The sequence below is a fragment of the Tenrec ecaudatus genome, chromosome 12 (genome assembly GCF_050624435.1).
Source record: "Tenrec ecaudatus isolate mTenEca1 chromosome 12, mTenEca1.hap1, whole genome shotgun sequence".
NCBI lineage: Eukaryota > Metazoa > Chordata > Mammalia > Afrosoricida > Tenrecidae > Tenrec > Tenrec ecaudatus.
Window position 1 is genome coordinate 69,959,282 of NC_134541.1, and position 22,904 is coordinate 69,982,185.

The window sequence follows — 22,904 nt, forward strand, 5'->3', positions numbered from 1 at the left end:
TGCCTATTGTTGTCCATTCCAAAGAAAGATGACCGAACAGAAAGTGAAATTATTTAACAATGTCATTAGCTAGCATCCCATGCAACTCAAATTTTGCTCAAGATCATCCAACAATCATTGCAGCAGTACATTGCCCAGGAGCTGTCAAATATTCAGCTAATGAGGACATCACATGAAGGGTTCATTGCTAATATCAGATGGATCTTTAATGAAAGCAGAGAACACAGAAAGATGTTTTCTTGTGTTTTATTAGCTATGCAAAGGCATTTAACTATATAGCTCATAACAAACTACAGATAACATTGAGAAGGATAAGATTACCAGAACACTTCACTGTGTTCATACAGAACCTGCACATGGTCCAAGAGGCAAACATTTGAACAGAACAAGGAAATACTATGTGGTTCTCTGTAATTTACAATTATGAAAGGTGCAGGGTTGTATCTTTGTACCATACTTATTCCATTTATATTCTTAACAAATAATCTGAGAGGCTGGATTACATAAAGAAGAGCTTGGAATCAGGACAAGAGGAAGACCAACAACCTACAATATGCAGATGACACAATGTTGCTTGCTGAAGCAAGGACTCAAAAGGCCTTGCTGACGAAGATCAAGGACCACAGCCTTCAGTATGGATTATAGCTCAATGTAAAGAAAACCAAAAGTCCTCATACCTAAACCAATAGATCATATCAAATAAATGAAGAAAAGATCAAAGTCTATCAAGGGTTTCATATTACTTGGATCCATGTTCAAATCCATGTCCAGTCAATTTTCACGTGAAGCAGAAGCCAAAAAAAAATCCCATGACTAGCCCTGAACAAATCTGTTGCGCAAAACCTCTTTAACGTGTTGAAGAGCAATGACTGAAGAAGAATTAATGCAATTGAATTATGGTTTTAAAAATCATGTTATTGGGGGCTCATACAGTTCTTATCACAATCCATATATACATCCTAAATTCTGGTTCCGATGAAGAATATTGAAAGTTCTGTGGACTGCCAGAAGAGCAAACCTTGAAAGAAGTATAGCCAGGATTTTCCTTTGAAGTGAGGAGTCAAATATTATATCATTGGGGGGAATATATTATATCATGGACATGTTCTCAGGAAAAAGGACATTATGTTTGATCAAGTAGGTCAATAAAAAAGAGACAAACTGTCAAGGAGCTAGATTAGCACAGTGACTCCAACAATGGGCTCAAACACAACAGTGATGTGCGGAATGCACAGGTCTGGTCATTGCTTTGTTCTGTTGTAAATAGGTTCCTATGAGTCAGAATCATCGTGAGGGCACCTAACAACAACTCTGTCCAAGACTTTCTATTGTGATCCTGGTCAGAAAGGTTTGGTGTGGTCGTCAGGCACCATCTAGTTCCTCTGGTCTCTAGATAGACTTCGGGGCTCTAGGCAGTCTTCCAGTCTCTAGGTTGGTTCACGTGGTGCTTTAGTTAAGCCAGAGAGTTTCCTAGTCAAATAGTTCCTCATTAGGCCGTATTAAGTTGGTAAACGTGTAAGAAATTGTTGGTTAGTTAATGTAACTGCAAACGAAGCACTGAAGTTAGAGTGAATTTGAAACATGCACCCAATAGAATTCAACCATTGAATTCTTCCGTTTCACTCATAAAGCTGATTCCTCTCAAAGCAGAGGGACTGGGTTCATGAAACCGGAGATTATGTAACGGCAGTTTGTTCATAGTGTTTCAGAATTTTGTCTAATATCAAATGCTACAAGCAGCAAAGATGGTATTGCTTTTGTTTTTATTTTTACTTGTTTCCCTTCTAGATTCAGTAGTTGTGCATGCAACTACTTCACTATTTCCTTTGGTTGACTACATTTATAGATTCTTTTTTTATGGCAGTGGGGTTTCTGTTTTTGTTTTGTTTTATCTTGAGGTCTAACAGGCCTGTGAACAAAACCATGGCCTATTCTGGTTTACACTTAGTAAGAGAAGTCTGCTGAAAGCGTGGAGCAGCTCCAGTTCCAGTCGTCTGAAGGTGTGTCTCCAGATGGATTCCAGACTTCTTTTCCCCAATGTGCTGCACAGGTAGAATAGTCCTTACCTGAATCTACTCATAGGAATACTGCCAAGTAAACTGAGGCAACGTAAAGATAAATGCAATATAATGTTGTTACAGCTAGTGCTTGGGGCTCTGTTCCCTCCAGGATGTAGTCAAGGACTCATAACGGTTATTCCTGTCCCCTCTCCAAGGCCTGATCACATTTACACCAAAACCAAAACCATACAAACAAAAGAACCACTAACCATATTGCTTTCAAGTTGATTCTGACACATAGCAACCCTAAAGAACAGAGTTGAACTGCTCCTTCGGGTTTCTGAGATTCTAAACTTTCATTTTTTTTGTCATGCATATTTATACATTTATTGTCCTCATCATTCTCAAAACATTTGCTTTCTACTTGAGCCCTTGAAAACAGCTCATTTCCCCCCTCCCTCCCCACCGCCTTCCCTCATGAACCTTTGATTATTATTATTTGTCATGTCTTACACTGTCCAATGTCTCCCTTCGCCCACTTTTCCATTGTTCATCCCCCAGGGAGGGAGTTAAATATAGATGCTTGTGATCAGTTCCCCCTTTCTACCCCACCTTCCCTCCACCTTCCTGGTATTGCCATTCTCACCACTGGTCCTGAGGGTTCATTTGTCCTGGATTCCTTGTGTTTCCAGTTCCCATCTGTACCAGTGTACATCCTCTGGTCTAGCCGGATTTGCAAGGTAGAACTTGTATCATGATAGTGCCAGGGAGGAAGAATTTCAGAACGAGAGGAAAACTGTGTTTCTTCATTGCTCCACTGCACCCTGACTAGCTCGTCTCCTCCCCGAGACCCTTCTGTAAGGAGATGTCCAGTTGCCTACAGATGGGCTTTAAGTCCCCAATCCACACTCCCCCTCATTTTCAATGATACGATTTTTTTGTTCTTTGATGCCTGATACCTGATCCCTTCGACACCTCGTGATCACATAGGGTGGTGTGCTTCTTCTATGTGGGCTTCGTTGCTTCTGAGCTAGATGGACACTTGTTTACCTTCCAGCCTTTAAGACCCCATATGCTATATCTTTTGATAGCTAGGCACCATCAACTTTCTTCACCACATTTGCTTATCCACCCATTTGTCTTCAGCAATTGCGTCAGGAAGGTGAGTATCATGGAATGCCAGTTTAATAGAATAGTGTTCTTGCATTGAGGGAGTACCTGAGTAGAGGCCCAATGTCTATCTGCTACCTTAATGCTAAACCTGTGAATTATATGGACGTAGATATATTTCCCCATCATATATATATATATTTACATATGTACATGCCTGTATTTAAACCTCTATAAATGCTCTTTGCCTCATAGTTCTTTCCTCTATTTAGTTTTACTTTCCTCTTGTCCCATTATCATGTTCAGCCTTCATTTGGGTCTCAGTAATTTCCCTTAGCCACACTGCCCTTGATCAAGCCCTACCAGGTTTCTCATATACTCCTTGCCACTGATTTTGCATAACTTGTTGTTCCCTTGTCCCTTGATTTATTAACACTAATTCCTTTCCCTTACCTCCCCCTCTCCCATGTCCCTCCTGAGCCATTTGTCCCATTGTTTTATCTTCCAGATTATTTATCCAGTCTAGCTTAGCTAGACAGACCTGTGAGTTAATAATATGCACAAAAACAAGACAAAGCAACAAAAGCAAACAAAACAACAAACCAGTGACAAAAAAGAGAAAAGCCTATAAGTGTTCAAGGTCTGTTTGTTGACTTTAGGAGTGTTTTCCAGATGAGTCTGATGAGGTGCCACGCCCTGGCCCCAGTCTATTTTTGGTATTCCATAGGGACTTCCTTGCTCTGCTCCCCTTGCTGTTCTGTTGCATGCCCTTTTTGCCTCAGGGTGGTGGGGTCAGATTGGGCGCAATTCCCACACTGTGTCTCCAGTGTTGTCCCCCTGCCATGGGTCAGTGAGGGATGTGTGTCTCATTGTAGGGCAGGCGATATGGTCTTCTCTGTGCATTGGCTGCTCTGAGGGGGACATAGTCCTCAAGGCTTCGTGGGCCAGGATGTGCTCCACTCTCTCTTCCTCCCCCTTTATTTGCTCCCAGACTATAAACTTTCTATAGGAGTACAAAGACTCATATTTTATTTTTGTTTTTTTTTTCTGTCAGAGTAGCAGTTTCGAACTGATGACCGTGAAGTTACCACTACACCACCAGAGCTCCGTTTGGCAAATGAGTGGTTCACAAAACTCCACAGCACTAACATCTGAACTACTGTGGCAATCTCGGGACCTCAAGATGGGCGGGAAGCCGAAGAGAAACTGCTTGCTAGATCCTGGAGCTGCACCACCAGGCCTTGCGTATCGCCATGGTAACACACAGGAAGGTTGCAGGATGCCTTTCCCTTCCGCTCAATAACCCGCCTTCAGGCTGCGCTGACCAATGAACGAGTAGGCTAGCGAGGGGACTGCTGTGATTGATTAGAGAGTGGGGCGCGTGGGCTCAATGGAACGTGAGGCCTGGTCCAGGAGAGATACCGACTAACCAATCACAAGCCGTAAGGAAGCGAGACGTGCCCGCCCATCCGTTGTCCGTCGCTTGCCCCGGCGGCGTGCGTAAGCTAATAAGGGGGAAGCTGGGAATAGAAAGAAGGGTGCTGATTGGCGAGTCTGTATTCGTCTGGATGAAAGCGCACTAGTGATTGGCTGTAAGCAGAGGCAAGCCCCGTGGCCAGACCGGGCCGAACTGTGATGTGTGAGTAAGAGCCAGGCACCTGGCGACCCTGGTGAAAGGCCCGGGGATGCGGACGGCGGAGCTTCTGGAGGGAGGGAGGATGGCGACGGCCTGGCTGTGGGGGCTGAAAGGCGGGGCGGGCGGGCGGCTGTGCAGACTTTACAGACCACTCTTCCTGCCCGCCTGGACCAAAGCCCGGCCGCCAGGCTAGCTAGATGCAGGGAAGGAAGGGCTGTTTTAATGCCCTGGAGAAAGTTAAAGGTCAGTTCCAGTTTCAAATATACTATGACCGAAGGCCCAGTCTTTTCCAGTTCTCGAAGGAGCTGAGTGAACACTCTGAAGATCCGAGTTGAAGGCTGTGGTGATGGGATGAGTAGCAGAGGTCGGTCGAGCGACTGTGGCAAGTTCAAATCACAGCACTGCCCAGGCAAGGCCATACTGCGCAACTTCAGGGCGAGCTGTCTCCCCAGAGCCCCTGTCGAGCAGTATGTCTAGAGATATGATGACCGTCCGGGGCATTTGCCAGCTTTGCCATTGATTTTTCTCAGATTTGAATTTTACTTCAATATAATAGGGCTGCTTAGTAAGCTTTAAAAGGAGGCCTGGTGATGTATTGCTTACGTGCTGGGCTGCGATCTTCAAGGTCAACAGTTCAAAACCACCAGCCAGCTCTGCAGGAGAAAGCTGAGGCATTCTACTCCCTTAAACAGTTATAGTCTAGACAACTAACAGGGCAGTTCTAGTCTGCTCTATACGGTCTCTCGGAGTCAGTATTGATTAGATGACAGTGAGCCTTTGCTAAGTGTTGGGCTGCGGACCAGGAGGTTGGTGGTTCAAACCTGCATTATTTCTGAACACTTTACATGTTCAAAAGAGGAAGCTTTGCACTTTAGAAAGAGTTACAATGTGGGAAGCCCATGAGGGCAGTTGTATCCATCTCTGCAGGGTCATTGGGAGTCAGACTTGATTTGATTGCACTAAGTTTGGTTTTATATACTTTTTTTTTGCCTTCTCATAATGTGGTAGTGAGTAGAATATTTTAAAATCCAATAGTGTACATTACATACAGGGTCAATCACCTAATGTATGCCACTATTATCTCTGAGAGATTGGTGAAAGGTTATGGAAATTCAACCATTAAATGAAGAATGCACTACTATAAGACCAAAATATTTTGACAAACTACCTTTCCAAAGAAAGACCTCACAGCCTGAGCACAGAGGGGGAAATTAGCCCCATAGTTACTCTTGTCGGCTACCAAACAGGATATTCAGACAGATTATTTTATTCTCATACCAGTCTACTTGCTTTCAATGTCAGAGCATGAAGTAAATGGATTTTTGAATCAAGTTATCTAAAGCATCAATTCTCAAGGTTTGAAAAATGACCTGGACATTAAAATGCTACTTTATATTATTATTCTCAGTTCCAATATGGAAAGTAATCACAAGTATTATTCCCACATTGAATTAACAAGATAAAAATGAATTCATGCCCTCCCTAAAAGAGACTCTGTAAACTAAGCTTAGGAACAAAATGTATGGTTTAGTTATAAAGTGATGCCCATTTTCTTAAGACCTTAGGGATATTAATCCTGTTACTTTAATGTCATACTATATACTGAACCCAACATCTCATGAAATTTTCAACTGGGCCATTGAAGGGCAATGTTTCTGGTTATACCAGCTTCAACTATTGTTTGCTTGAAGTATAGATTTTTGAGTTGTTCTTACTACCATTGGGTCAGTTGTGACTCATTACAACATCACTGTAACTTTTTATAGGGTAGAAAGTCTTGACTTTTCCCTTTCCTTGAGTTATTCTTAAAAAACTCCAAACTCAGGGTAAGGAAAGGTGGGGGGGCAGGGAGAAAGAGGGAACTGATCACAATAATTGACATATGGGCCCCCTCCCAGGAGGACAGACAGCAGAAAAGTATGTGAAAGGAGACAGCGGTCAGTATAAGACATGGAAAAATATTTACAAATTATCAAGGGGATATGGGGGAGGGAAGAAAAATTAAAAATAAGCTGATACCAAGGCCTCAAGTAGAAAGAAAATGTTTTGGAAAAGATGACAACATGTGCAGATGTGTTTGACACAATGGCTATATGTGTGGATTGTGATAAGAGCTGTAAGCACCCCCAATAAAATAAGATTAAAAAAAAAGAAACTCCAAACTCATTACCGTTGAATTGGTGCTGACTTATAGTAACCCTATAGGTCAGGGTAGAACTGCCCCTTTGGGTATCTAAGACTCTGACTCTTGTGGAGAAGAATGTTGCCTTCCTCCTGAGGAGTGGCTCATGGTTTTGAACTTCCAACCTTCTGGATAGCAGCCTAGTATGTACCCACATACCAAGGCTCCTTTGAGTTGTTCTAGAGTTTACTAAATTTTTATGATTTTTCTCTTTATTTTGATGCAAAGGATTATTCATTTCCTTTGAGATTGACCTGTAGCATTTTGTTTTCTCAATTTTAAAACTGTCTATTCTGTCTTGGAATTGATTTAACTTCCTTTCCATTTGGAAATTCTGTAGCAATACTGTTTATTCCCTGTTTTTGCTTCATAATTGCCTTTGATTACAGATTGATATCTCTTGTTCCCTGTTTTCAGCCTTGTGGGTTTGTGTTACTTTGGATAGCACTATATCTGGGGTGACTTCTGGGTGGTAGTGTCATATACACCTTAGTGTATTGTCTGCTGTTGTGCCCTTGTCAAAAGAACCCCTTTTTTATGTCAAATGAAGGAGAAAACTAGGGTGGGGGATAGGCTGCAGAAAGGAGAAAATTGTGGTGGGGACAAGACACCAGTACAAGGCAGCACTTCCTGCCATTATTATTATTTTCCTTTTGCCATTTAAAGAGGACACAGGACTGGTGACGGATGAGGAGGTGTTAGTTCAGGTTGACTAGAGAAACAAATCCAGAGACACTCACATGTGTATCAAAGAGCAATTGTACAAGGGGATACCCACCCACCCCTTCCCCCTCCCCCACCAAAGAACTGAAAAAGCTCTGCTGAGTGGAGCTTTTGTAGTACACATTTTTCCCACTAGGCGAGCATTGAGCAACTTGTTCTAAGCTAGTGCACCCAGTGGCTAGGTACAATTTAACAAAATTAATAAAACCATGGACTCAGTGGAATACCTAACCTATAGATAAATCTAACCGGAAATCCCAAGAACTTATACAAAGAAAACTACAAAACACTACTATCAAAAACACAAGAGACGTACATAAATGGAATAATATACCATTGTAAGTAGGAAGATTTAACATTGTGAAAATGTCAATACTACCCAAAATGATCTACAGATAAAATGTAATCCTGATACAGATTGTAACGTCCTTCTTTAAAGGATGGAAAAATGATTGATCCACTTTATATGGGAAGCAGATTTATTTTTCCATCTTTTAAAGGATGACTAAAGAAGAAGAACAAGTATGAAGGCACACTTCCCAAACTCAAAACCTGCTGTACAGTCCTGGTAGTCAGAACAGCCCGGTACTTAGACAATGACAGATCAGTGGAACATAATTGCGAGCCAAGAAGTAAATCCATCTAACCCGTGACAACTGATCATTGACAGAACTGCAATTATTGGAGAGTGGATGTCTCTTTGAAAAATGGTGCTGATGAAACTGGATATGAACTTTCAGAAAAATGATACAGGACCCAAATCACATTGTATAAAAAAACTAAAGATGGACCAAACCCCGAAGTGTAAAACCTAAAACTAAAGAAATCACCAGTGAAACAATATGTAGGAACATTTAGGAACCCTACAAGGCATAAACACACTATTAAAAATAATTGAGACTATAGTTAACAGAAGATAAACTATGTGATAGGTACCTCCTAAAAATTTGACACTCTGTGCCTCAAAAGATCTTACCAAAAGTGTACAAAAGAAAACACAGATTAGGGAAATTTTTGGGCAATGACATATCAGAAAAAGGACTAGTCTCTAAAATTGATAGAAAAAATTGATACCCGAAAAACAAAATGACAAATAATCCAATTAAAAATTGGCAGGGGACATGACCAGACACTTCACTGAAGAAGACACTCTGGTGGCCAACAAACAGAAATGCTCCAGATCATTAGCCATTCCAGAGATACAAATCAAAATAACTATGAGATATTACCCCAGCATTGATGGCAAAGTTCAAAAAAAAAAAGTGAGAAGACATCAATTATTGGCAAGGATGTAGACTGCTAATGGGACTGTAAAATGATTGATGCTTACTTAAAAAGAAATAGAAATGCTATATGATCCAACAGCCTGGCCTCTAGCTAGGTATCCTAGAGAAATAAGAGCTGTGACATGAAGAGGCATATTCATATGATGTCCGTCACAACACTATTCACAATAGCAAAAAGAAACAACCTAAATGCCCATCAACAAAAGAATGGCTGCACACACTATGGCACATAAACACAATAAAATATTATTCAGTGTTAAAAATAACAAGGAACTGTGGGTACCAGCTCCCACAACCAAATGGGTCCAAAGGGTGGTTGAGTAATTGGGTAAAATTAGACATCAGACAAGATAAAGCATGGAAGTGCTCACTTCTGGGACTGCCATGACTTCAGGAGCCAAATCCACGCAGAGAGAATATAATTCCAACCAAGGCTTATATATATTCAGGGTCCATGAGAGCCCCGCTAATACAGGTAACCACATATGGAACAAAGTGGGCTGTACTCTAACCCTAGAAGTTCCTGAGTACATAGGAGTAACCTAACACCAGTGCCCTGGGCAGCTAATGGGGAATGGTTGTCTTCGGAGCCTACAGAGCAATGGCATATGTCTACTCCTGTAGTTAAAGCTGCAGGCTAGATAGCAATCAGCCATGTGCTTGTAAGAGGTAACTTTAAGATAGCACTACTATGGGAGGATATAGTGGGGACCAATATTAATTATGGGAATGTGATTGCGACTCACCTCCAACTCACCAGGGTGAAGGCCTCCTTCCACTCCAGAAACCCAGTCTGCCAGGCTTCTTAGTATGTGAAAATAAAGGATTCGTCTGTGTATACTCTCTTCTTGTTATCTGCTTCCCACAATGAACTTATGAAGCACTTCATAATGGATGAACTTAGAGGACATGATAACTGAGTTAAGTAAATCACAAAGAACAAATATTGTATGGAATCATTGCTACTGAAGGTCAAGGAAAGGTTTTATACTAAAAGAAACTTTCTTTGATGGTTACTAAAATGTTTTGGGTGAAAAGATTCTCTTGACTTTTAAAACTAGTGGTCTAATAACAGGAATAGGAGAAAACAGAGGGCAAATCAACAACTAGACATACACAAGTATTAATAGGTGAAGTGAAGGCAAAAAGCACATAAATGAAGTCAAAACCAAACACTGCCATTGAGTCGATTCTAACTCTTGGTGACCCTATAGGACAGTGTAGCACTTCCCTTGTGGGTTTCTAAAGCCGTAAATCTTCATGAGATCTGAATGCTTCATCTTTCCCATAGAGCAACTGGTGGGTTTGAACTGTTGACCTTAAATTTAACAGCCCAACATGCAAACCTCTACATCACCAGGGTTTAGTATATGAATAAACAGATGTAAATAAAGCTAAGATTGTTAAGCCAGACTCCTTTCCTGAATAGCTATGTCAGTTGCATGGCCGTCCGCATGCTGTGACGGGCTATGCTCTGCATAGACTCCAGACTTTGAGTCTAATTGCCCTATGTAATTGCTGCCTATCTTGTGTGAGAGTGGTCAGTGACAGAAGAAGAAGGAAAAAAGTGAGGTAGAAACACTGATGGTTACCATGGATATGAAGAGGAGGGAGGGTAATTACAAACTAGATTTAGAAACATTAACTTGGGTGAAGCTGAAGGAATAAAAGTAAAGTCAGCAAAACATAATGAAGGCGGAGGAAGATACTGGAAGGACTATAAGAGTTAAAGGCAACAGAGGTACATACTATTACATACATAATCTTGCAATAACAATATGTGGGAATGCACAAATAGGTTCTCAAGCTGAACAGGTATGGAAAGGAAAATGGTACTATACCAACAAATATATATTATATAAGGTTGACAGGATACGTCTACATATGAAGGGGATTAAAAAAGTTTAGTAAAAAATTCTATTATCTTTCCATTTTTCACAAACTCTGAAGTTCCTTTGTGTTTACCTAGGCTGTAAATATACCCATGGATACAGTGGGCTATATAGGAGCAAAGATATAAAAGTCCTTTGGCCATTACCACATACCTTGGGTTAATGAGTTGCTTGGCCTGCAGACTTAGTACCACATACAGAAGATTTCAAGGTCAATGGGAATAATATGGTCAACAAAAATAATATTCCACATGCTATGAGAGGACTTCACACTAAAGTTGTAGAAAAATGGAATTAAGAAAAATTGATACCTTCCACAAACCGTTTGAAGCACCCTTGTACTTCAGTGAGTAGTGACTAGAATATCAAAAGTTTGTAGGTAGGTAGCCATCCAAGTTACAACTATTGCTCTTTCCCTATTCAGATCAAAGAAGAGCGAAGAAAGTCAAAGATCCATGGATTAAAGACTCATGGAAACAATTCGTCCAATAAACTAATGGGCCCTATGAACATCAGTCTCCATGACATTGAACCAGAAGAGCTAACCAGTGCTCAATTACCATTACCAATTCCTTAAAAGGGATCACATTAGAATCTCTTAGGTAGAGTGGGAGAAAAATTGAATAAAACACACAAACATAAAGCAAGACCATGCTTATTGTTTGGATAGAGACTGGTCGAATGGCTCATTTGCATTACTCACCTTTCAGTCAAGCAAGAGACAGGTCTATAAAAGGGACAATAGCACTAGGGAGGTGTGTACTCCACCTAATAATCAACTATTTGTCATCAAAAGACCAGCATTTTCCCAAGGACAAAATTAAGAAGGGTTAGGAACAAGGAGGAATGAATGGAAATGGGAAACACAGGGAAGAAATGCGATAAATGATGTTGCATTATAAGAATGGCAAACAATGACATGAAATGTATATGAGGTATTGAATGGAAAATGGATTTGCTCTGTAAACCTTCACACAATTCATACTGAAAAGTCAGGATGCTCAGATAAACATGCAGGCTGAACAGGTATGGGAGGCAGCGTGGGAGTGGACACATAAATATATAGTTTTGACAGGATATTTATACATGTGTATTTACTTTTATTGCATGAATTTGATAGAGTATACAGAGGCAAAGTTATGAAAATGTTTTAGATATAACCAAACACCCTGAGAGAGTCCGTGGGGCCTGGGGCTCAGGACCATAGTCTTGGGACACCAGGGCCAATTGGCATGGTTACAAAGACAATGTTCTGTCTCTAATGTGAGTAGCTAGTGGGTTCTTTAAAAATACTTAACAGCTATCTAAGGTACAAATTCCCCATCCATAGGAAAAAAGAGTGATGAAAATCAGGAGACAGGGAAACAGCTGGATGGACCATGTGAACATTAGGCTCTATAATACAGAAACTAGATGAACTAGACAGTGCCCCACTACCACCAGCCACTCAGAAAAAGATCACTTGTCTATACAAAAGTGTGGAACAGAACTCAGAATCACAAGAGACCAGGCGTGTTGGTCAGATATGAACTGAATATGGCCTTTCTCATTAGCCCTGGTGGGGTGTGGTCATGCATTTGTCTGCAAGCTGCAAGCTCGGCAATTTGAAACTACCAGCTGTTCTGAGGAAGAAAGATGAAGCTTTCTACTCTTCTTCTTTTTTTTTTTTAAATCATCTTATTTGGGGCTCATACACTCTTATCACAATCCATCCATCCATTGTGTCAAGCACATTTGTACATCTGTTGGCATCATCATTCTCAGAATGTTTGCTTTCTACTAGAGCCCTCCTTGGTATCAGCTCCTCATTTTTACTGCTCTCTCTCCCCCACTCCCTCATGAACCCTTGATAGTTTATAAATTATTATTTTGTCATGTTTTACACTAACCAATGTCTCTCTTCATTCACTTTTCTATGGTCCATCCCCCAAGGAGGGGGTTATATGTAATCAGTTCCACCTTTCTACCCTACCTTCCCTCCACCCTCCTGGTATCGCCACTCACCACTGGTCCTGAGGCTTCATCTGTCCTAGATTCCCTGTGTTTCCAGTTCCCATGTGTACCAGTGTACATCCTATGGTCTAGCTGGATTTGTTAGGTAGAATTGGGATCATGATCATGCGGGGGAGGAAGCATTTAAGAGCTAGAGGGAAATTGTATGTTTCATCATTGCTCTACTGCACCCTGACTGGCTCATCTCCTCCTCCTAGGCCCTTCTGTAAGGGGATGTCCAGTTGTCTACATATGGACTTTGGGTCCCCACTCCACTGTCCCTCATTCACAATGATATGATTTTTTGTTCTTTGATGGCTGGTACCTGATCCACTGACACCTTGGGATCACACAGGCTGGTGTGCTTCTTCCATGTGGGCTTTGTTGCTTCTGAGTTAGATGGCCATTTGTTTACCTTCAAACCTCTAAGACCCCAGATGCTATATCTTTTGATAGCCGGGCACCATCAACTTTCTTCATCATATTTGCTTATGCACCTGCTTTATCTTCAGTGATCTTGTCGGGAAGGTGAGCATCATGGAATGCCAGTTGAATAGAACAAAGGGTTCTTGCATTGAGGGAGTATGTAAGTAGACGCCCAATGTCCATCTTCTACCTTAATACTAAACCTATAAATATATACACATAGATCTATTTCCTCAGTATCATATATAAATATCTTTAATTATATACATGCCTGTATTGAGAACACTATAAATACCCTTTGCCTCCTAGTTCTTTCCTCTATTTCCTATTACTTTTCTCTTGTCCCACTATCATGCTCAGGCTGTGGGTTTCAGTAATGCTTCTTGGTTACATTGCCCTTGATCAAACCCTACCAGACCTCTTACACCCTCCTCACCACTGATTTTGGATCACTTGTTCCCTTGTCCCTGGGTTTTTTAACACCTCTTCCTTTCCCCCACCTCTCCCTCTCTCATGCCCCACCTGAACCGTGGGTCCCATTGTTTTCTCTTCCAGATTTTTTTGTCCAGTCTAGCTTATCTAGATAGATCTGCAGATACAATAACATGCACAAAAACAAGACAGAGCAAAACAAATCAAGAAAAGAAAACCAAACAACAAGAATAACAAAAAACCATTGACAAAAAAGAGAAAAGCCAGTAAATAGTTCAAGGTCTGTTTAGGACCTTTAGGAGTGTTTTCCGGTCGAGTCTGATGGGGTGCCATACCCTGGCCCCAAAGTCTATTTTTTGTACTCCCTTGGGACTTCCTTGTTCTGCCTCCCTTGCTGTTCTGTTGCACGCCCTCAGTGTTTTGCCTTGGTATGGTGGGGTCAGATCAGGTGCAGTCCCCACACTGTGTCTTCAGTGTTGTCCCCTGTAGGGCTGTGGGTCAGTGAGGGATGTCGTGTCTCATAGTGGGGCTGGCCATATGGTCATCTCCGTACATTGGCTGCTCTGAGTGAGGTCATAGTCCTCAAGGCTTGTTGGCCCAGGATGTGTTCCACTCTATCTTCCTCCCTTGGACACCCATAGGGGCAGTTCTACCCAGTCCTATAGGGTACTATGAGTCAGTATCAACTTGAAGACAGTGAGTTTGGAGTCTGTGGCCCTTATCACTCTTCGGTCTGGAAGTGAACTTACTCATGTTGGAGTAGGCAACCTTTAAGATCAAAGCAGCATAAAGACAGAAAGCTAGGAAAGAAGAAGGAATAGCAACAGGAAACCTGGGAGGAAGTGGGAGAAGCAATGCGCTCTGAGGGGGCTGAAATGGATGAGCTGGAACAAAACCTGTGTAAACTGTTGGGTATAAGACTGAAGATCTGTTCTGTAAACTTTAACCTAAGTCATAATTCTAAAAGGAGGGTAGGAGAGCCTTGGAAAATCAATGGAGTCTATTAGATCACTAAACTAGAGTCAACTCCATAAAATGTGTGTATATGTGGCGTTGCGCTTGGGGGCGGGGGACGGGAAGGTGTTTTGATTACTAAGGGATTCTGAGATTGGACATTGTTTACGATTAATTAATTAATCCTCTAACACATCAGTCACCCACAACTCCACCATTAGGTCAGGTGGGTATTCTGCATATGTCTGACTGTTTCAAGAAAACCCAGTAGCCTGCAGAGGCAAGCAATCACTGGATTATAGAGGCTGGATACTTCACACCGCCTCCGTGGTAGACCAGAGCCAGTGCTGTGTGCTAACATATCCTTTTCCCCACAGAATGGCTGGCACTGTGCTTGGAGTGGGTGCAGGTGTGTTCATCTTGGCCCTGCTCTGGGTGTTAGTGCTGCTGCTGTGTGCGCTGCTATCCCGAGCCTCCGGTATAGCGAGGTAAGGCAGTCTTTCCAGCTGGGACTCCTCGGTAAAAGCAACCGGAGGCAAATTGCCAACACTCATTAAACACTTAGAACTCAGAAGAAATCATTCCTTGCAATCGGCAGTTTGAATTAGTTGCATTTTCACCTCTGTTAAAACCACCACTGTTATTATTTTCTAAAGCAGAGGTGGAAGGGGCAAGGAGATGACGTTTTCAGTTCTCACTGTGGAGGAAATGCAGTCTCGGCGATGACAGGAAATCTCGTTTGCTGTCTATTAAATTGTGTACTTGTGTCAGTTGACAAAAGTTTGTTTCAATCCCTGTCTTTAGATATGGGCCCATAGAAGTGTTTACCATATGCGAGATAATGACTTCAGAGCTGGTTTAGGTCATGAACTGACTTAAACACACACGCACATCCACACACGCACACACACATGTGCACGCACGCACACACACACACACACACACACACACACACCTCCAAAACTATAGTCTTGAACTCTTGTGCCCCCAGGCCATTCAAGTCAATTGGAAGTAGATAGTTATATAGTTTACTAATGTATTCTGGTCTGAACACAAAATTAGAAGTGGAGGCAGGGAATAGGATGCATAGGACTTTCATAATTATGAGTTTATGCAGAGAGAGAGAAAAGAAAGACAAATTCTCATTGTTCTTGTGGTTCGGTGCTATCAAATCAGATCTGACTCAGCAACACTATGTGTCACTGAAAGAAACAGCTTGGTCTTGCGCCATCCGCACAATCATTCCGATGTGTGAGTGCCTTGTTGTAGCCACTGTGTCAGTCCATCTCCTTGATGGTCTTCCTCTTTCTTTCTCATCCTCTGCTTACCTAGCGTGAGGTCCTTCTCCAGAAACTGGTCCCTCTTGATCATGTGTCCAAAGTACATGAGATGAAGTTTTACCATCCTCCCTTCTAAGGAACATCCTGACTATATTTCTTCTAAGACATTTACTCTGGGCAGCCCATGAATGCTTCAGAATATCTGCACTTCTTCAGAAATACTGCGCTTTTGATTACAGACCACTATACTGTAATAAAATGAGTTACATGCCTTTTTGTTTCCCAGTATACGCAAAATTATGTTTATACTGTATTATACTACATATGCAATGGCATGATGAAAAAGTCTGAAATATTGTGAGAATTACCAAACTGTGGCACAAATAAATGAAGTGAGATCATGCTGATGTAAAAATGGCACCAATGAATTTACTCTAATTAAGGTTGCCACAAACCTTTCATATAAAATAAACAGTATCTGTGAAGTGCAGTAAAGTGAAATGCAACAAAACCAGTATGGCTATATTTAATCTTCTTTACAAAAACACGGAGTCAACATTTGGGCATTTTTTATTCATTATTCAGCTTTCATATGTATATGAGATTATTGAAAATGTCATGACTTAAATCAGACACATCTTACATTTCAAAATAATCTTTGTTTTTTTTTTTTTGTTTGTTTGTTATAAATACACGTGTTTGGTGAGCAAGGGGTGACAAGGCAGAGAAGGCGCTGGACACAGCTGGTCGAGGCTGGACACCACAAAGAGCAGACAGACAGACAGTCCGCCCAGCAGGGCAGGCCGGGCAGCATTCTGGGGCCAGTAACACTTGGTCGGTGGGTGAGAGCCCTCAGAGGGTCCTGTGTGGGGCAGGGGGGTCCCGGCACCCTGAGGCTCCCTGGTCTGAGGTTTTGGGTGGCGGCAGGAGCAGCAGCTCCGGGCTCAGCTCACATCATTCAGGGCCTTGCGGGCAAACTCGGGCAGCACGAAGGCTGCGCGGTGCACGTCCGCGTTGTAGTACTTCAGCTGCCGCTGCTCCACCTGCGCCTGCGTCAGCGGCTGCACCGGCGCCCGGAAGTCGGTGCTGGGGTTCTTGCTGCACAGCATGAAGCCGATCTGGCCGCCGGGGTAGGTGGGGATGGTGCAGTAGGCGTACGCCACCACGGGGAAGAGGGACTTACAGAACTGCCGCATCTCCTTGATCAAGTCCAGGTGCAGCCACTGGCACTCGCCTTGGCAACAGAGAATGCCGTCCTCCTTGAGCGCCGTCTTCATGAGCTGGTAGTAGGACTCCTTGAAGAGGCTCTCTGCAGGGCCCATGGGGTCCGAGGAGTCCGTGATGATGACGTCAAAGGCATCCTGGTTCTGCTTCATGAACTCGAAACCGTCGCCGACGTGGAGGGTCAGTTTCGGGCTGGAGTAGCCCACAGCCATGCCCGGTAGGAACTTCTTAGAGACCTGGATGACATCCTCGTCAATCTCACACTGGACCACGGCCTCCACGGAGGGGTGCTTCACGACTTCCCGCAGGACGCCTCCATCCCCACCCCCGATGATCAGCACCTTGCGTGGGTTGGGGTGGCTGCAGAGGGGCAGGTTGGCGATCATCTCCTGGTAGGAGAACTCGTCCCTCTCCGTGCACTGGATGACGCCGTCCAGCACCAGCACGTTGCCGTAGGTCTTACTGCGGAAGACAAGGATGTCCTGGTACCGCGAGCGCTGGTGGTGCAGCAGCTGCTCCACCTGCAGCGACAGGGCCTGGCCGGGCCACAGGCTGCAGGTCTCGCGGAACCAGCCCTCGCGGATAGCAGCGGGGCCGGGGGCGGCGGGGCTGGCCGGGCTGGACTCCATGGCGGGCGGGCGGGCGGGCGGCGCGGGGCGCGGGCCCGGGACTGGAGGCCGCGCGGAGCCGCAGCACAACGGGACCTCATAATCTTTGTTTTTAATACTTTAAAGACCTATTTTGCTGCAGGTTAGCTCAATGCAATACATTATTTGATTTATTAATCATTGTTTCCATGGACATTGATTATAGAGATCCAAGTAAGAGGAAATCCTTGACAACTTCAGTCTTTTCTCCATTTATCATGATGTGGCTTATTGGTCTGGTTGTGAGGATTTTTTCGTTCGCTATTTTGAGGTGTAATCCATACTGAAGTCTGTAGTCTTTGACCGTCATCACATCCTCTTCACTTTCAGCAAGTAAAGCTTGGTCATCTGCATATCACTCAGCTTGTTAATGAATCTTCCTCCAATCTGTATTCTTCTGCATGTAGTTCAACTTCTCTGATTGTTTGCTCTGCATACAGATTGAATAAATATGATGAAAAGATGCAACTATGATGCATGCCTTTCCTGGTTTTATTTTACTTTTTATCAGATCATTTCATTGGGGGCTCTTATAACCATCCATACATCAATTTATCAAGCATATATGTACACATGTTGCCATCATAATTTTCTAGACATTTACTTTCTATATTAAGTCCTTGGGATCAGCTCCTCTTTTTTTCCATCCCCACCTCCCTGTGATCCCTTGATAAATTATAAATTATTGTTGTTTACATATCTTACACCAACTGCTATCACCCTTCACATATGTTTCTGTTGTTAATCCCCCTGGGGAGGGAATTATGCATCGATCATTGAGATCAGGTCCCCCTTCTCCTGCAACCTTCCCCTACCCTTCTGGTATTGCTACTCCCAATTCTGTACCTGAGGGGCTTATCCGACCTAGATTCCATGTGTCACGAGCTCTTATCTGTACTAGTGTACATGCTCTGGCCTAGCTAGAACTGAAAGGTAGGACTGGGGTCATGATAGTAGGGGTGAGGAAGCCTCAAAGAGTCAGAGGAATGTTGTGTGTTTCATTGGTGCTATACTGAACCCTGGTTGACTCATCCCTTCCTTGTGACTCTTCTTTCTTGTGTTTTCTTTTTCTTTCTTGCCTTTTTAATGATCTTTTGCTTTCTTGGTGGGTGATATCCTTGATGGCACCCCACAGCTCATCTGGACTTTGGCCATTGTTGTTGTTAGGTGCAGTCTTGTCTTTTCCGATTCAGAACCACCATATGTACAACAAAATGAGCTCCTGAGCTCATTGGTGAAGCCACTGTGTCCATCCATTTTGTCAAGGGTACTTTTCTTTTTCACTGCCCCTCTGCTTTGCTAAGAATGGTGTCCTTCTCCAAGGACTATTTCCTCCTGACAAATGTCTCCCCATCCTTGCCTGTATGGTGCACTGACCATACTGCTTCCAAGATAAATTTGCTTGTTCTTTTGGCAGACCATGGTATTTTCAATATTCTTCAATATTCTCCATAATTCAAATGCACAGATTTTTCCATATTCATTGTCCAACATCACATACATCTGAGTTGATTAAAAGTACCATGACTGGGGTCAGGTGCACTTTAATCCTCAAAGTGACATCTTACTCTTCAACACAATGAAAGCTTGTGCAGCAGAATTATCTAATGCCATGCATTGTTGGACCACTTAACTGCTACTTCCATGAACATTGATTGTGGACCAAGCAGGATGAAATCCTCGACAACTTCAATCTTTTCTCTGTGTATCATGATGTTACCTATTGGTCCAGTTGTGAAGATTTTGGTTTTCTTTACACTGAGTTGTAATTCATATTGAAAGCTGCAATTCTTGATCTTCATCAGCAAGTGCATCGAGTCTTAAGATTGTGTCATCTGCATATCATGAATAGTTAGTAAACCTTCCTCTAATCCTGAGGCCCCATTCTTCTTCACATAGGCCAACTTCTCTAATTGTTTGCCAGGCATACAGATTGAAGAAGGATGATAAGAGGATACATCCCTGATACACACCTTTCTTGATTTTAAACCAAACAGTACTCCCTTGTTCAGGTTCCACATGAGCACCAAGAAGTGTTTTAGAACTTTCAATCTTCTCAAAGCTATCCATAATTTGTTATGAACCACACAATTGAATGCCTTGGAAAAGTCAAGAAAAGACAAGGAAACGTTTTTCTGGTATTCTCTGCTTTCAGCCAAGGTCCATCTTACATCAGTAATGATTCCATTATTCTGTGTCTTCTGTCAGTGTACTGCTGCAACTGTTGCTGAATATAATCTTTTAAAATTTTACTTGAAAGTCACGTTAATGATACTGCTCGATAATTTCTACATTCTGAGAGGTCACTTTTCTTGGGAAAGGGTACAAATATGGATCTCTTCCCATTTGTTGGCCAGGTAGTTTATCTTCCAAATTTCTCAGCATAGGTGAATACGTCATCAGTATGTTTAAATATATCAATTTGTAGTCTATTAATTCTGCAGCCCTGTTTTTTGCTAATACCTTCAGTGCATCTTGGAATTCTTCCTTCAGAGCCATCAGTTCTTGATCATATAAGGGAATTCCCTAGCCCCCTACCCCCCCCACCAAAAGGATTTTTGTTTTCAAAGATATTTAAATGTTTTGGCAAAACAGCTTCATTACCTTCAGATTATTCTCTATTACACTAATACATTTACCAAATCTATAATTCCTTTGTTCAAAACACTTTTCAAACTCATCTGGAAGGCTAACATCACCTCCCTAGTTTTTTCTTCACCTCTTCTACATAGTCAAATCACTGTCTTTACATAGTCCTCTTTATTCGCAGAAACAAAAAGAAGTCATACTGAGCGAGGTCAGGTGAGTAAGGTGTAGGGGACAAGAGAGGCATGCTGTGTGAGCAGGTGCATTGTTGTGGCAAAACTAGTCTCCTGTCTGCCACAAATCAGGCCTTTTTTGTTGCACACCGTTACACAATCTTTTGAGAACTTCTAAATAGAAAGCTTGATGAACAATCTGACCTGGTAGAAGGAACTCCAACTGCACTATCCCCCTCACATCAAAAAACAAATGAGCATCGTCTTGATCTTTGTTTATTTTAACTTTTAAAAATGTTATTTTAAAATAATATTACAATATCAACCAAGTATTTAATTGATTTAACCACTCTAATAATGAACTGAACTAAGATTATTATGTATTGATGAACTCAACTTTTTAGTTGGACTATCTTTTTATTTATTTGTTTGTTTATTAAATCATTTTATTGGGGGCTTGTAAAATTCTTGTAAAATTCATAACCCGTACATCCATCCATTGTGTCAAGCACATTTTTTAAACATTTTATTAAGGGCTCATACAACTCATCACAATCCATACATATACATACATCAATTGTATAAAGCACATCTGTACATTCTTTGCCCTAATCATTTTCAAAGCATTTGCTCTCCACTTAAGCCCTTTGCATCAGGTCCTCCTTTTTTTCCCCCTCCCTCCCCGCTCCCCTGTCCTTCATGAGCCCTTGATAATTTATAGATTATTATTTTGTCATATCTTGCCCTATCCGGCATCTCCCTTCACCCCCTTCTCTGTTGTCTGTCCCCCAGGGAGGAGGTCACATATAGATCCTTGTAATCGGTTCCCCCTGTCCAACCCACTCACCCTCTACTCTCCCAGTATCACCCCTCAAACCCCTGGTCCTGAAGGTATCATCCACCCTAGATTCCCTGTGCTTCCAGCTCCTATATGCACCAGTGTACAACCTCTGCTCTATCCATACTTTCAAGGTAGAATTCGGATTATGGTAGTTGGTGAGGAGGAAGCATCCAGGATCTGGGGGAAAGATGTATTCTTCATCAGTGCTACATTCGCACCCTGACTGACTCATCTCCTCCCCTAGACCCCTCTGGGAGGGGATCTCCAGTGGCTGACAAATGGGCTTTGAGTCTCCAATCTGCACTTCCCCCTTCATTCACTATGGTAAGATTTTTGTTTTTATGATGATGATGCTTTGGCACATCATGATCGCACAGGCTGGTGTGCTTCCATGTGGGCTTTGTTGCTTCTAAGCTAGATGGCCGCTTGTTCACCTTCAAGCCTTTAAGACTCCAGACACTATCTCTTTTGATAGCCGGGCACCATCAGATTTCTTCGCCACATTTGCTTATGCACCCGTTTGTCCTCGGCAGTTGTATCATGGAGGTATGCAGCCAATGATATGTTTTTTGTTCTTTGATGCCTGATAACATCCCTTCGGGACCACAGGATCACACAGACTGGTGTGTTCTTCCATGTGGGCTTTGATGCTTCTGAGCTAGATGGCCGCTTGCTTTATCTTCAAGTCTTTAAGACCCCAGTCACTATCTCTTTTGATAGCCGGGCACCATCAGCTTTCTTCACCACATTTACTTGTTCACCCGCTTTGGCTTCAGCAGTTATGTCGGGAGGGTGAGCATCATTGAATGCCAGTTTAATAGAAGAAAGTATTCATGCATTGAGGGAGTGCTTGAGTAGAGACCCAAGGTCCTTCTGCCACCTTAATACTAAACCTATAAATATAGACACATAGATCTATTTCCCCATCCTCATATATATATTTACATGTACATGTCTTTGTCTAGACCTCTATAAATGCCCTTTGCCTCCTAGCTCTTTCTTCTATTTTCCTTGACTTTCCTCCTGCCCCACTATCATGCTCCGTCCCCACCTGGGTTACAGCTATACCTCTTCTTTATGTTACCTTACCCTTGATTATTCCCTACCAGGCCTGCCACTCCCCCCTCACCACCAATTTGTATCCCATGTTGTTCTCTTGTCCCTGGGTTTGTTAACACCACTTCCTTACCCCCCACCTCCCCCTATCCCAAATCCCCCCAGAACTGTCGGTCCCGTTGATTTTCCTCTAGATAGTTCATCCAGCCTGTCTTATTTAGACAGATCTGTGGAGACAATAACATGCATGAAAACAAGACAGAGGAAAACAAAGCTACAATATACAAGCAGACAACAAAACAACAAACCACTGACACAGAACAAAACAAAACACATCAAGAAAGAAAAGCTTGTTGTTAGTTCAAGGATCATTTGTTGGCCCTTAGGAGTGTTTTCCAGTCCAGTCTGTTGGGGCACCACGCCCTGGCCCCAAAGTCTTGCCACTCCATTCCCTTGCTGTTCCG

The 22,904-nt window shown here is 42.6% G+C and overlaps 2 protein-coding genes across 2 annotated transcripts in view; one reads left to right on the forward strand and one right to left on the reverse strand.

The window, feature by feature from the left end:
• Window positions 1–4,683: 4,683 nt before the first annotated feature.
• Window positions 4,684–22,904, forward strand: part of TMEM218 (transmembrane protein 218) — a 32,776-nt gene continuing 14,555 nt past the window's right edge. The window contains exons 1-2 of the mRNA XM_075564131.1: window positions 4,684–4,749; window positions 15,011–15,121. Of these exons, the coding sequence (XP_075420246.1) occupies window positions 15,012–15,121 (110 nt within the window). The 5' untranslated portion in view covers window positions 4,684–4,749; window position 15,011. The remainder of the gene's footprint in view (window positions 4,750–15,010; window positions 15,122–22,904) is intronic.
• LOC142462356 (spermidine synthase) lies at window positions 16,571–17,790 on the reverse strand. The gene has a single exon (XM_075564130.1). The coding sequence runs from the start codon at window positions 17,764–17,766 to the stop codon at window positions 16,858–16,860; it is 909 nt and encodes a 302-aa protein (XP_075420245.1). The 5' UTR covers window positions 17,767–17,790; the 3' UTR covers window positions 16,571–16,857.

What these genes read in the sequence shown, in the direction of transcription:
- LOC142462356 (XM_075564130.1), bottom strand. Translation starts at nt 17,766, where the DNA reads ATGGAGTCCAGCCCGGCCAGCCCCGCCGCCCCCGGCCCCGCTGCTATC.